At 36.6% G+C, this 16,149-nt stretch overlaps 1 protein-coding gene across 4 annotated transcripts in view; it reads right to left on the bottom strand.

Annotated features, from left to right (window-relative positions):
* CTNNA2 (catenin alpha 2) overlaps nt 1-16,149 on the bottom strand; it is a 460,705-nt gene that overhangs the window by 18,820 nt on the left and 425,736 nt on the right. For 3 of the 4 annotated variants that reach the window (XM_030042992.2, XM_030043163.2, XM_030043251.2), the window contains 2 exons: nt 13,453-13,587; nt 642-785 (listed from right to left, as the gene is read on the bottom strand). In XM_030042992.2, coding sequence (XP_029898852.1) covers nt 642-785; nt 13,453-13,587 — 279 coding nt within the window. The remainder of the gene's footprint in view (nt 1-641; nt 786-13,452; nt 13,588-16,149) is intronic. The other variant, XM_030043077.2, reaches the window with a different exon arrangement.

Here is a 16,149-nt window from a genome sequence, read left to right as displayed (position 1 = left end):
CTGGGCTTTGATTTCCTGCTTAATTTTACATTTTCCACAATTTACTTTTGAATTCTATTTAATCCATAAAATAGGTCTTATAATTGGCCTATTGTCAATACATAGCTTCATAAACATTCTGGATAAAGCAAATAAAAACAGTAAGAGAGAATACAGAAAACAAAAATCCTGTCCTGTATAAACAGGCATTATCCACAGTTAACAATGATAATTATATAAATAACACCATCTATCTTTAATCACAAAATAGTTTAGAAAAATGATGGCTCAGCACTACTGTAATTAATTTAATGGAAGTTTAGCAATTGAGTTCACGGGGACCAGAGTTTGCCTTTTCACAAAGCAAGATAAACATTGAAGGATCAGTTTAACCACCAGTAAATGGACCACCTCTGCAAAGAAACGTGATCATTGCTTTACAGATGACATTAACTCTAGGACTTCAGAACAGAAAAGAAATGATTTTTTGCAGGTGACTGAGCCAACACATGCAATACATTCTGTAAGCCCTGCAGTTAATTTAAAAAAAAAAAAAAAAAAGCTAAAAAAAAAAAAATTTCCCCCCATTCTCATGTCTTTTCCCTCCACCCCCAGATGTACAGAGAGAGTTAAAGATATAGATGAGACAGGAGGTTACTCACCGTCGAGGAGTCACTGCTTCCGGTCTCAAGCGTAGCTCCCTCAGCACAGGTGGGTGGGTGGGTAGAAAGTTGACTAGCCCTGCCCCCATCTATGACATCACACTCTACCTCATAAAAGGTAGTGAAAGTGCTCTGAACTCCAGTCTGATTTCCGAGAGATACAGAAAAGAGATAGTGAGAGAGAGAGCAAGAGAAATATTGTGCCGTAGCGTAGAGGTGAGGAGAGAGGAAAACGTGTGCTGAAGGAGCTATGCTTGGTCAAGGAAACAGGGACTCTTCCACGATGAGTAACCCCGCTGTCTGGTGATTCCTCTCACTTGCTCCCATAGCACAGGTTAAGCACGCAAGCCCTACAGGGTTTGCTGATTGGGAAAGGGGTTCAATTTGGGCACCTTTTGATGAAAACCAGAGAGGAGAGAAAGCTCTATCCCCATTAAAAACTGATTGACATCAGCTCAGGCATGAATTTGGTTAATAGACTTCCAAGAAGCGATATTTTGTGTATGGTTTTGAACAGCGGAACTGCACAAAACCATAAACACTGATGCGAGCAGCGGAAATTCCAGAGACTACAACTGGAATTCCACTTGTGTCCCCCAGTGCTGAATAAACATTACACAGTCCAGCCCTCTGCGCTGACCCTTGAATAGAGTAAGCCAGAGGGTAGGCCACCTACACCACTATATGGAGGAGGTCGGGAAAGAATTATGTTTTTCTCACATTGGAAATGAGAACTGACAAACTGTGCTGAAAGAACAAGTGAGGGAAGTATAAAAATTCTGGGCATACATTTATTTACAGAGCACACTTGAAAGTTCCAGAAAATATCAACAAAATTGCAAAGAGGTGATGCTTTTAAAGACCGTATATTTTTAGGCAACGACAATCTTACAGGCTGAAGCACATTTTTTCAAAAAACTTCCCAAGAACTGAAACTGGAGGGCTTAAAATGGGATATTCATTCTAATTTATTGTAAATGGAATTTTTATCATCCAAATTCTGAAAAAGCGGGTATAAGAGTAAACATAATTGCTTATATTATCCACTGGGATTTTCTTAATAACCCAGCTGTATACTAAAATTGAAAAAAAATAGTATATGCTGCTAAACTTAACTCCATTAAATAAAACTGCTCAGAGAATGGGGGACTATTCAGTGCCAGTAAAGAGTGCTAGCATAAGAACCTGCCTTATGGAAGGTGAAAAATGAATGCTCCTTAAATCTCTTTTAAGAGTATGTATTATAAGCACACCAAGTTAATCTTGACGTTTTCCCTTAGGCTTTTTGTTGCTACAAGGATCATGTAAATTGTAACCTAATCATGATTGTTTTTTCAGTCTTAGTAATGATTAATGTGTATTCCCTGCTCTGTTTGCGTGCTCTTTGTTTTTCTTTCCTTTCCTTCTATTGAAAAAAGAAAGTTCGTGACTAATGTCTAGTACCAGTCACTTCACCTAACAACAGAAGTCAAGTATTTTTTCTTCTTAACCTTCAAAACTTTTATCATAATCTAATCCTGCAGTACCTGCAGATGCTACTTTAAACCAGTATATTTGGGGATTTAAAAACTCAACAAATCAGCTAGTCCAGTTGACTAAATGAAGAGCTATTGTGACTGTTAGAGATGATAACAGGAACACAATGCAAAACTAGGCTGCCTCTGAGTAACGCAAAGTGATGATAGTGCTGTGAATTTCGGTTCATAATTGAATTAAACATATGTCTGTCTGATTTCTCATTACATCATCTTGCTTTCAAGCTGTTTGCGTGTATGAAGATAGAAAGGAGGAAGACCACCTCTGGTACCCTGCATTGCATCTACTCCTTATTAACATGTATGTCTACTGGTCTGCCAAACAGAAAAGAAAAATCAAACTTTTAAAGGCTTTTATGGTAAAACGTACTAGGTAGAATTCAGTTAATTAATAACTTGGGTATCCTATGACTTAACTATTGCACCACAGTTGTTTTTGCCAAATAAAGTAGGAATATATTTTGAACTTCTGTGACTACCAGACCTTATGAAGCCTAAGCCAGCTGGCTCATTCTGATAAAGAGAAGGATATTCAGAGGATATATCCTTAAATATGAGAAATATTATACTTGTAGTAGCAGTTCTAATATCTCCTAAAAAGAAATAAATTGTCTTTTATTGAAATAGAAACCTATGGAAGTAGCACAGTTAAATTCCGGAAGACTGAGTATGGCCAAGAATATTTTCCAGTAACAACACAAGATGAGAAATATGGAGAAATATTGTAGATTACATCACGATAATGTGATATAAACAGTTCAGTAGATTAGGTAGCAGATAATACCCCAGATGGTATTTTGGGCTAGCATTGCTCAAATCTGAAATCTTGTTTTGACCTGCTTAGTATGATATCTGTAGCTGATAAAGAGAAAAGAAAGGGAAGAGCAAAAAAGGTAAGACTGATTTGTGAAAATACACTAGAACACATTACTCGCCCAAACAGTGAACAAAAGCAGAGAAAGAATATACTTAACTAAAAACATTTTAAAAATGTATATCCGTTCAAGAAAGGAGGGAAATCTTCCAAGTGTTCCAAGGAATACAACTAAGATTAATTAAATGAATGCATGGGAATGCAAAGAGACAGTAAATGAAGACTTTAATTCTCTAAAATATTTTTGAAGGGATGTAAGTTAAGCCTAACAGCATAAGAAAACTATGTGAACGCAGATCAAGTCATTGATTTAATCACTTGCACCCAGGCACTATAAATCAAGTTTAAAAAAGGGTCCACGGTCAGTTTGACATCAAAGATCTGTTGGAGAAAAACACTAAACTGCTTTCTATCTTGCTTAAAAAGATGGACAGATGATGGGGAATGGGCAGGCACCTCTAAGGTACCAGTGGCTTCTGTCTATAAAGTTTGAGTATAGCAAGACTGTGAAAAGCTGAGGAGTACCAACCAAGCAGAAGCATTATATGTACGACTGGTATACCTACAGAAGGTAAAAATAGATATATTTTAAGAAATTGAAACAACAGCTTGAAAAGGCCATGTAAAAATGCCAAGCTGACACATATCATAAAAGTCTGAGACCCTAACACAGACATACCTCTGACCCAAAGATGTCCTGTTGCTGTAGTGGATCAGCTTGATGGATGAATGGAAAAATCTTTTTGTTCATTATCTGTCATAGCTAAGGAATGATGAACTATGTAACATCCCATCTGAGACTGAATAAAGCTGTAGCTTCTCTAATTTTTTGACAGTGGGAATGTTGAATCTAGTTGCAGGTATAAAAAAGGATGAAAATGTTTCTGCAGTCTTTTGGATTACATATTGATGCTCTAATCCAGTTTTATAGAGTTCTAATCTGGTCTTTGATGAGATTTAGGACACATCACTGGTATGTTTCATCTCATTTTCTAGGGATATTATTACCTACCTGGTAAGCTAGTTTACAAGGTATTTTGATGATACATTAGTCAGAATTAGAAAGAACTGATGTTAACAGAAGGCATTTGAGAATGTCTCGCAGTAAGAGGTTAGGATTGATTTTTCTGATACTGGATAGTTTTTTACTTTGACTCCCTGTCTATGTCTTGAACACATTATACAAAACAAACCCTTTTTGTTGATGTAGCTGCTTATCAGTTATGTAAGATTAATGATGTGATGTGAGAACAGACATGTTTTTCCTTTGCTCCTATGAGGTTCATAAATAATAATAGTAATAATGATATGTTCCATGTGTGGAAGAAAATATTTCAGACGTTAAAAGATATAAGGCAACTTTTAACCTTCCTCACTCAGTTTGATCTCTACCTAAAGGCTATTATGACCTCCTACATTTAATGGAGATACGTTCCTACTGTGAGTTTTATTAAATACTTTGTTGTAAGCTGTTTTGTTCAGTATTTGCAATTGATTCTGCTCAGGCTGGGAAAACCTGTTGATGTTTTCCCTTGAGGGTATGTCTTCTTGCCTGTGAGTGTTTTTATGTGTGTATTACTCATCTGCAACTCAGGTTGTCAAGAACTATAATTAAACTCAAAGAAACTGATGAGTCTGAACTGAAGTTGATATTCTTTTAATATCTGCAAAGGCATCATCTGATAGTACTTTTAGAAGTGAGATTAAGTCTCACCACTATCCAAATCAGGAAGTTCAATAATTGCAAGAGATAAAAGATGTACTTCTGTATAAGAAACACAGCCCAAAATCTCCTATTGTGTGCTAAATCTGTCATTATGTAAATTCAGACCTCCATAATTCCATGTGCAAGAAACAAACCTAATTTTTATTTAAAGCCTCAGGATGTACCTATTAGCTGATCTATGCTGTGCATTAAGGAGGCCAGCTGAGAGTGCCCTAGGGGAAGGAATTCTTATTTAATACAAAATGGTGAAGCTTGGTCCCAAACCATCTCCTTTAAAGGCAGTAAGACAGGAAAAGAAGTGAGCATGAGATAGCACTGAAATCCTCTCTTTCTTTATAGTAACTTTTATAGGAATAGTCCTTTAGGACCATACCTTAGGGTATGTTAGAATGGTCTCTAGACCTTGGTAATTATTGCAGGGCTGGTGCGGTTTGTGTATCAGAAAGCCTTAATATTCCCATTTTCTTCCCATCTCATTCAGCACGGCCTGGAATAGGAAAACAAGCTGGACTGAAGCCATAACTGCTGTAGCAGGCAAGCTTTGGATTTTAGAGGGGTTACTATTTTTAAAACAAATGCAGTATGTAATGAAGCATATACATTCATATTTCCTTCAATTCTCTGATCTTTTTCTGTGATCATATTTGTTTCAAGCCTCAATCTTGAATCCATAACACTTTGCTTTGCTCTCATGGAATTAAATGGCTTAACATTATTTGGTATCAGAAATGCTTTTCTTTGCAGAAAACTCTTCTAATGAGAAATTTCAATAAATGTAATCTTCAGAAATTCATGAATATTTGTTACCTGTTAAAGCACATGAGCATGTTCCCTGTAGCCAAAATGCTTCTTAATAAGGATAAAAGTCTGACATGTCTAAATTTTAAGCTACTAAATGTAGACGTATAGATGGTGTGCGTGCTTCTTGTTTCCATGAATATATTCTAATGAAGACAAGTGCAGTGTGATTTTGCTTTGCAGATGAAATTCTAGATAACATCTTTCCATTTATGCAGGATATATTATTTCATATTTATGTGTATGTGTGTTTACATGTGCATTTATATACAATGACATATTTTCTTAGTCCTGAAAATAGCCTTATATCAAAACATTGCACCTTCAAAAGAACTGAGATTATTTCATAAAAAATATTTTCTTCTTGAATTTTTCAGTTATGCCTTAAGCTTCATTCATCTACCTTTCCTTACATAATGTCACCTCCTCCCACCACCAATCTACCTTCACTTATGTAAATATGGAAATAACCATAACACTAATAAAAATAAATCAACCTTTCCAAAGTCTTCTGCACTATTCTTTATGTGGATCATACTTATGACCCCCCAGATGCCCAAACCTCAGAATATATACTGTTGTCCAGTCCAGCAACAGTTATAAAGGGAAAACCATGTGAACTCACAGACGTAGAAATAAGTTCCTATGGGATCTTTCACTTAGCTGAATCAAAACACTGTACAAATGTCACTTGAAAGAGATCTCTGGAGGTGTCTTGCACAACTTTCGACTTGAAATGAGTTGATTACCAACATTAGATTCGCTCAGCTGCTGCACTGTCTACCTGGGGCTTGAATCCCTTCAAGGTTGCCAATTGCATAAACTCTCTGGGCTCCTGGTCCTCACTACCTTTACTGGGAAGCAATAGGTAAGCTTCATCTAATGAACTAGATCTTTATTATTGTTGCATATTTGGAAGAGGTACTGTAAATGGCTTTAGAGATCCATTTTTTTTTCTTCTATTCGTCTTTGAGCTGTTTCATACGATAATTAGGAATTCTTCACCGCTTTAACTTTCAGAAAGCCCTAAGACAGTGTTTCCATAAAATACATCATATATAATGAATATATGACCATGAGGGATTTTATCAGCACTCATTTTGATTAACCTGCATAACTCACTGATGCCTTTATCCTTTAGGAGTAGTAAATTGACTCAGTGTCAGGATGATAAATTTTTTCATGTTACCACATCAGGTACTGCCTTTCTTGGACAGTGTATTGAGGGATACAGCCCATGCCAGCAGGAGTTGGAGACTCCTGTATTAGTTACAAATAGAAAAGCTCAAACAATTTGTTCCAGATAAAGGCTTATCAAAACCTGTATATTTATAAGTATCACATGCTTCTTACAGCCATATATGTTGGAACAGAGTACACTTACTATGGCTTTATTTCACCCTCTCATATATCAATATGTCTGCATACATTCAAACACATATGCAGAGGTTACTTAATATATCTTCATCCCAAAAGGCACAGCGGAAACATCGCCCTGTATTTTTCATTTCTGTCATTTCTTCCAAAGTAGATGACATGAGGTAGTTGAATATACAGTGTAAATCAAGGTCTCTCACTTTCCCCACCTAGCCCCAGCCTTCCTGTCCTGGAATTGGTCTTTTTATAGTGGTAAATTCAGAGCCGAAATAAAGACCCTAAGTTTTTATTTTCTCTCCTTGCTTGATCTACTAGGAGAGTAGAGATTATTGTGGAGTCCAACCAACTTTATGGTCCTGACTTTATCTCAGTCTTTTCCCACCATTGCAATTCCTTGATTTCATATTCCTACCTTGCTTTTCGTTTGGCTTTTTCTTGCCCTGACTCTTTCGTATCTTATACTTCAAGTTCTTTGGCTTGCTTACTTATTATTTCCAAAGTCCTCTCCTTCACCCACTGCTTTCCTTCCAAGTATCAAAGCAGAACTCCTTTCCACCAACCCCATCCTAAACAAATATCTTTCCATAAGTCCCATCTTACATTATTTTCACAGCGTTGGTACATACAATACACTGTTCATATTTGCAAACTCCCTTTCTGGCCATTCTAAATTCCTTCTACAATCTTGTGGGTGAAACAGTGGGTAAACATGAAAAGCAACTTGCAAAAAAAAAAAAAAAAAAGCCTAAATTAAAAAAGAAAATCACAAAAGTCAAATTATATTCTTAAGCGATTTAGTAATTATCTACAGGGTCCCTGGGTCCATCTTTCACTTCCCTGTACCAACTTGAGCATATTCACTTGTGTTATATCCACTTGTCATGTACTACCATAACCCAAACCCTAGTCTTGCAATGATGTCAGCTTAGACATAGGACTATATCTCTTCTTTGTGGTGTGTAACTCTTTGAGCACTAATTGTCCAACAAACATGAACACAGCAATTATTTGAAAATAACTACTGTCACATTTGAAGTCAAGTAAATTGAATCACTAGCAGACAAAACACAACATTTCTATCAGTGATATCTATTAATCGTTAAATACAGCTAGGTCTTAGCTCAGGTGTTTTCTACTGAAAACACTGACAGCTTGCCAGTCCAAGCAGCCCAGCCCAGAAATACCTACAAACCTTGGTTTGTTAGACTGTTTCTGTGAGTATACTTCACGTAGCATTCTTCCATTTCTGTTCTAAATTAATAGTAAAACTGATTTTATTGCTAGCTAAGTAACAGCAGTAACCTTTTTGCACTCCTGAGAATCTTGAAGAAAAGGAACCTGACAGTTTTGTCAGTTTGCCAACTGTCCCTTCAGCAAACTTTCTCCTACATAATTCTAAATTCTTGCTTGATTCAGGAGGAATTAAATTACTTTATTTGCCAAACTCCAAAACAACATTTTCTCCATACTCTTCAGCATATTAAATGCAAAGGTTCACTCTAATTGCCTGCTTGAAAACAAACAAAGGAAAAAACCCAGAAAGGCTTTCTGATGTGGGGAAATGAAATGCCACATCAGTGGCTCTTAAGTAACTGCTTATGCACAGGCTCTTAATCCAAATTCAATGAAAGACGGCCTTACTCGCTTTTAATAGCAGGTGAACTTCAAATTACCTGATTTTTCTTTGGGTCTACAGAATTCATAAGTAGCAACTTGATACTTCACTGCCCATACGCGTACCAACTTGCTTCTACAGCACAAGGTAGCTTAGGGTGATTTGTCCTTAAATGAAAGAAAAGTAGGACCTTTAAACCATTTTGTTTTACTAGATGTAAGATCCATAGGCAGAATTGATAGGGAAACTGTTTGCCAGCTCACCTGAAATAACTGGTGGATGCACACTGTTATTCTGTGATAACTAATGAGTCTTATTTTTTTTTTGATGAGGACTAGCTATTTCCAGTTACCTTATTCTTATTACTGATCAAGAATAAACAGATATACAAATATTTTGCAGTATATCCCATATCTGTTAATATTTTTAAGTATCTAACCTCCCAGTCCAGGTCTTATGGGAATTTTCATAATGTCCCACCCAAAATTAATGGGGTGGCTCCAGCCTTTTTACCTTTCTTTTCCCCCCAAAGTCCTCACTTAAATTCACCAAGCAAACCCACCTAGATACAGTCACAATCTTAACTAAATTGTCTCGTATCTTCAGCACGTTATAAGAATCCTTCTCTTAGTATCGTAGCTGAGCCAATTATGCTAAGATAAACGGGCCTTTGGAAATAATTGGAAACTGGACCCCAGCGAAAGTATATGTTTGGAGTGTGCTTTGGCTATTGATTCAATATTTTTGGACAGTGTTCAAAAGTACATGGCTGTTACTCTGTATGACACTGCATATCTATCTGGCTCAGAAGTTTAAGACTCTTTGGGCATATTTTCTGATAATACAGCTGATTATATCTGTAGAGTTCTAAACTAAACCTGAACACAATAGGAGGTTGCCTTGGATAAGGGATTTTCTTAGATTCTGTTCAATCTAATCCTGCAGGAAAGACTGTAGCAAAGCTACTAACATAAACCAGAATTTTAAAAAATGCAAGCTCATAGCGTAAATGGATAGTAGGTAAATGAGCTGATCAGCTTCAGAGCAGCAGTAAACAGAACAAGTGGATATTTATTCTAGAGTAAGAAATGAATATATAGAGCTGTTTTATTGTAATGGTCTAGCTAACAAGAGTCAGACAGGAATACTAAAAAAATAAAGCAGCCCTCGAGTTAGAAGAAGTCTGATTTTCTATCCAAGTAACAAACATCATGGTTAAAACCAATTCTATTCAACAAAAGTAGCTAACACAAAAAGGCTATCTATCAGCAAGAGCTAAGTATGTGTAAATGGTATTTACTTCACTGAGAGTAGCATATGCTCAGCACCTCAGAGGATTCATTCCAATGCAACGGTGCAACTGATTATGAAGCAAATATATATTACATTAAATAAACTGAGGCAAGAGACAAAGAAAATTATTTTAAGTGCTTTTAGTTTGTGATTTTATCAAAGGAGGTTGTCTATTCTCAGAGGGGAATTAGAAATTGAATATTCAAATTTAAAATTACAGAAACATATATCTGTTTATGGACCAAGGTCAAAGAGACTTTTATTAGGAACAAGGATATCATCTACACAGATCAATAATATTTTTTAAATATTTTGCATTTTTTTAGTATTAATTCCTTTTTGCTTTTATCTAACTTCCTCCTCACCCCTCTTCTTTACTTTCTTCCCTATAATCTTCTTCAGGTTTACAAGGGTCCTCATTGAAGAACAGGTATCACACAGTTTTTCCTTATTTCACTTTTCAAAACTCAATTGGAATCAGGAATTAAGAGTCTCACCTTGCAACATAAAGGGCCAAGTCAACAGATAGTCTAAATTGGCCTTGCTCCATTGATATTAATGAGGTTAGGCTGATGTATGCTAACTCTCAATTGCCAGATCTTACTTATCTGGCGAACATAATTTTGCTATCTGCATGCAGTGAATTTGATAGGAAAGATCAAAGGAGAGAAAGAGCTGGGGGAAAAGGAATGGACAAAAGAAAGGGAAAAACAACAGTGGGTTCTGTCCTTTACTGAAATAATTTACACTTCAGGAGTGTGACATTTTCTTACTTTTTGATCTGTTTTTCTATTTGCAGCAAAGTCAATGATGCCAAAAAGAACCCCTTCATATGCTATGCTAGTATCATATCAATCTATAGAGGAAAAAGCAAACAAGATCAGCTTTATGCTTATTTTCAGAGATAAACCATACTGAACTACTGAATCTTGTGGCAAAAAAAGAAATAGATGTTTCACCAAAAGATATATAGCACATTATATGTTATGTACACAGTATTTTTGAAGTTGTTGCAACACATTTTTCTCTAACAGAACTCTAAGAACTGTGGGGTGGCTTTCATCTGTTTTTTAGGTTTTAATTGGTTTTATGTCTCTTCCCTTTTTACATTAATATATATATGCCCACACATAGGTTTATACATACATATGCATACATTCATTTCATTTATAAATATTGATTAATATTCTTAATAATGCAAAAATTCAAGCAGAGACTGTACTCCCCATAGTAGTTCTGAATGATAACTCATCTTTTGGATAAATCTGAATTATATTGTGGTTCTTTGTAAACACAATAGTAATTTACAATATGGTAATAAGCATCCTGGTGCTTGATCTTTACATCAAAACACTTAAATATAGTGCATCATATAAACTTACTTCTGTAGTCATAGGTTGGGAAGCTTGAATTCTGGATTTCTATTGTACTTCTAACATTGTACTGTATGCAAGTTGCCAAATAATGGTATTTCATTTTAATGTAAATAAAATACTGTTTATTTGTAATTGGCTATCCAAGAGAAAATGAAGAAGAAGATGGAAGCAGAAGCAGCAAGTAGACAAGCAGATGTAGATGTGCACTTGGATACTAGATCTCTGGATAGCAAAGGAGCATACAGTACCCAGCACCTCAAAGATAAACAGCTTGGAAAACACTATCAGGAAAGCACTGTACGAACTGTGTTATACCAGATAACAAGATAATGCTCTCAAAAAGGGATGCACAGGAGTTCAACTCTATCACCTCCTGTTCAGAGCAACAGCAGAAGAAGCAAGCTGGGCAATCTTAAAATTTTCTGTATGTGAGTACTACTGAGTCTTTGGAACAGACCCAAATAATTTCCGTGGTTGAAGGTAGTTTTGCCTTTGTCTGCAGCTGACTGTAAAAACCCAACCAAACAGAAACACAATGGTGATGAAGCCTGGTAAGCAGCAGATGCTAACAATGCCAGACTGGAAATGATGAAGTCAAGCGGTTCGGCCACTGAAATTTCACAACGGATGGTGATGTTCCAGTAACGAATAGATGCTAGAGATTCACAATGGCTTATTCAGCATCCACATACACTGAATAAAGAGACTTGAAAAAGAAACACACACAACCACAAAAGCCAAGCTGGTAGAAGCATTGATTTGGGTAATTGTTATAGATAGATGAATATGACAACTCGATGGATATGAAAAGCTGGACCCAGATGGCAGTGGGTAAGAAAAGATCATAGCATTTACTATGCAGCATAGCTGTTAGTGATACAAGGACAGATCACTCCATTAATATCAGGAAAATGGAAGAGGATCTTTTCATTGCTGTGGGAAGATCAAGGTATTAAAATACATATGTACATATGTCAAGAAGTGAAGACCAATTGTAGGACAGACACAGGAACATTTAAGCAGCTCCTTTTAGGATTGCATATATGACTTCAGAATGTTTGGTCCAAGAGAGCTAGCAAATGTTTAAGACCTTCTACAGTGCTTTGCGAAAAATCAAAATGTAATGTAGTTGAGAACATTTGCTCTGACTTCTGATATGTTTGAGGAAGGCCAGTGATTTCACTGGGGAATCTTATGGATGAAATGAAGGGCACAAGTTAGTTGTCCTAACAATCTCCGTACTTGATTGGGCTTAAACAATGAAAGGGTGCTTTTTCAAAACCACATTTGAAAACAATCTTGTTTCAAGTATCTTGAGTCTCACAAATCATCGTCATTTTGAAAACACACTCAGGAGAGTGAAACGTATACCTTTACATACATATGGTCTGTATTTGAGTTAGAAGATAACAAAGGTGTCATGGGGCTAATACTAGGGCGATTAGTTAAAAGACCAAAACAAGAAAATCATGAAGAGCAGCAATTGCTACTGCTTGGTTCTAGTAATCTCCCAGAGAGACAGAGTCCAACATCAGGAGAAGGAAAGAAAAAATAGTTTAAAAATGTAGAAAACTCATTGTTTATAATATTACTGCTGCCGCACATTCCTGTCTTTATTTCTAAAAAAGGTTGTGTGTAAAAAATTTGTAGTGTTCATTGAAAATAACTGGATGGGAATTACTGTATATAATCATTGTGCTTGCCAATAGTATTTGAAAGCAGCACATGCATCAAAACTTAAGATATTTTGCCGGCCTTCCAGAGTTTTTGCTAAACCTAGTGTGCATTGGAACCTGAGTGAATGAAATCCCATTAGTCATCACCATCTTAACAATATGCACTTCATACAGAGCTGGCTTCTGCACAGAGGAAGGAAATTACCAGTACTAACAAAGGAAAGAAGATTTATAATGAGCAAATATACAAAAGCTCCAAATAATTATAATATTCACAGCTTGGCAATGACTTTCTAGGCTATGAAATTACTTTTCTTTTGGAAGAATGAAGATTTTACAAGGTAAGTATAAACAAAGGGTAATTGGAAAATCAAATTGCTCTACGCAAGTTATTGTAAGGTCTGGAATAATGGTGATAACATTTTAAAAAGCTTGCTTATGAATCACTGTATTTTTGTTTTGTACATTATTACCATCAAAAATGCTCCCTTTCAAGTGCTACATGGGAAACATAAATGGCTAAATACAAATACCAGCTTACCCCTGATACAATAAGTTCTCCTCCCAGGTTCTGAACTTCTGCCTTCACTTTGCTGCAGATATTGAGCTGGTGACAGTAGAGGGCAATGCGCTGCAGGTAGGCTAGCAGGTCCTGTTTGCAGGCTGAGTCCGGGCACTATAGACAAACAAAATATTTGATTAGATGTATCTGAGTTTATATGATTACAGAGACGTAAGTGGAGGAGGTAGTGGCAATATGTGCGCATTAGGTGGATCCATTTCGCTTCGTCTTTACTTGAGATACTTGATGAAATGTGAAAATCCAAACTCTACCTTTCATTTAACTCAAGACTTATGAATTGGAACCTGAAGATGCACTATACCTTTTTGTAAAAAGAAGAAACCTCTCTGTCAACCACTAATGAAAGACAATGAAAATAATACGATTGCTATGTTTGGGGGGGAGGTTCATTTATGATATTAGTTTGTATAGAATAGAAGAATCTGTTGAGCAGCCAAAAGATCAAGTTTGCCCTGGAACTCCAGGTTGCCTGCTGGGTGTCCAGGCTAAGATACAACATGGACCAGTAAAAGTCCGGATAAACCCAGTTCTGACTGATTACATGCGCTCTAACGCCAACTCTTGACTCTCTTGCCAGCTTCCCTGGCATTTGTGCAGATCTTCAGAGGAGGGAGCTCTGCTTCCGACTTGGCAGAAGCCAGGCCCCTTGCTGACACGCTAAGGACTCAAGAAGCAGAGGTGAGACTGCTTGGGTTTGGTATTGACAGATTTGGCAAGCGTATTGTTAATGCGTAAATACCATAATCTGTGCCGGAAGGAATATTTACTAAAGCGTAAATGACATATTACAGAGACTCTCAGAGGATGACATCAGTATTGCAGCCCTTCTCAAGAACACAGCGAAGTAAGTTGGTCCCTCTGCATGGCTAAGGGATACCTCTTCGTACTGGAGGGAAGGCTATCTACAGTCCTGTACCATTTTGGATGCTGTGCATCTCAAACGTGTTTTGACACAAATTACATTAGGTCAAACGTGGTAGACTCAGTGAAGGTTTTATAATCAATATAACTAGAAAAGGTCCAAGTACAATTTATTCATAGTCTTTGGGACTCTTCATAGAAACTGCATCATCCCCCACCATATCAACAGCATAATAAACAAGACTCTCGTAGTTAATATTCAAAGTCTTGCCTCAAGAGAACAGACCTCAGTAATTCACTCTGATAAAACATTGCTAAAAGGGTCCATTGCTAACAGTACGTCTCCAATAAATACTCTTTGGGGCTACCCAACAAAGTCTGACTGACAATGTCCTTTGAACGTATAGCTTGGGGAACAAAGATTCCGAATACGCTTTTTTAGCATCTTAGAGAGTTTACGCTCAATTTTTGTAAAATATTATCAGAGCACTTCAACAAAAAACAATAGAATTAAACACACATGAGTCAACAGCATCACAACGCCTGACGTGAGATGACTGCTCTAGCCCCAACAGCTAATGCTGGCAAGGAATATGTTTGCGGTGAAGTAGCTGCATATACCGTCATCTATAAACCTGAAAGCAGCCACTTGGCTTTTTTCTCTCCCTTTAAAACTAACAATAAACAAAGCTGGAGGTTCATTGTGGCTGTTAGGTTTAATCTGCTTTATACTTATGGCAATGCTATAATGTCTCTCTTTCTCAGACAGTTGCCACATCTTTCAGGCATGAATCCCTAAGAGACCTCTTCTCCCTACCGGTGACAATTTAATACAGAAATATTTACCCTACTCTTGAAGTCTATGAACTGAAAGAAATGAACTTTAAAGCAATACTTCTAGAGAGCTGACAAGGCTTTAAATACAAGTACCTTGGAGCAAATGAACATGTAAGTTCTCTCTCATTGGAACAGTAATTAAAAATGCAACTGTCCATAAAAAGTTTATATTGCATGAGTGTCTCCAAAGTTCTGTAACATATCATTAAAGTGCAAGCATTAAAACAAACAGTTCATTCTCATAGTGATTTTACTGTTTATTATTAAAGTGTGCATGTTACAGTCTTCTGAAATTTAAAATGTGGCTCAAGCCAATGCACTCTAAGCATCGCAAGTCTCTTTGTGTTTCTTTCTTTAAAATATTCCACCTCTGCAAATATTGTAGACTAGGAATTTCATCAGCTGACAGATGGATTTCTTCTTTCTTATGCTAAAATGAACAGATGCCACATTTGAAGGACTGGAATGAGTTAACTACAGGAAAAATGCTTGCTGATAATGAAGAAAACCGAACCCCCAAATTTCTGAGGTTATAAAAAAATGGGCAGCTTCAGGTTTCTTGCCATTCTGTTCCATTTCCCTGGCAGGATGTGATACACACTATTACATGCTTACTTGAAGAAGAAAAAGAAATGCTTATTTTGAAGAGAAAGACTAGAGGCAAGGAAGTTATCAGTTCCCACTTCCAGCAAAATTTCTCCTCATGACAATGAAAGGAAAGAAACTATAGGAAGTTTACAAGGGGCGAAAAAGAAGACAAATTTAATTTGCCTACATCTCAAATTAGCTACCTAGAACCTGGATTTGAAATTTGGCTCTTGATTTTTAATGTGATGCTTCCTCTTGCTCTCCAGATAGATAGATAATACAATCTGAAAGAAAGGGGCTGAATATAGCAAGTTCATCTTTCCAGTTGTGACATGAATTTGGTAATGGGACTGAGAACACTAGAACATA

This window comes from Aquila chrysaetos, chromosome 1 (assembly GCF_900496995.4).
Source record: "Aquila chrysaetos chrysaetos chromosome 1, bAquChr1.4, whole genome shotgun sequence".
NCBI lineage: Eukaryota > Metazoa > Chordata > Aves > Accipitriformes > Accipitridae > Aquila > Aquila chrysaetos.
The sequence above is the reverse complement of the archived record's forward strand: the minus strand, read 5'-3'. Positions and strand labels throughout refer to the sequence as shown.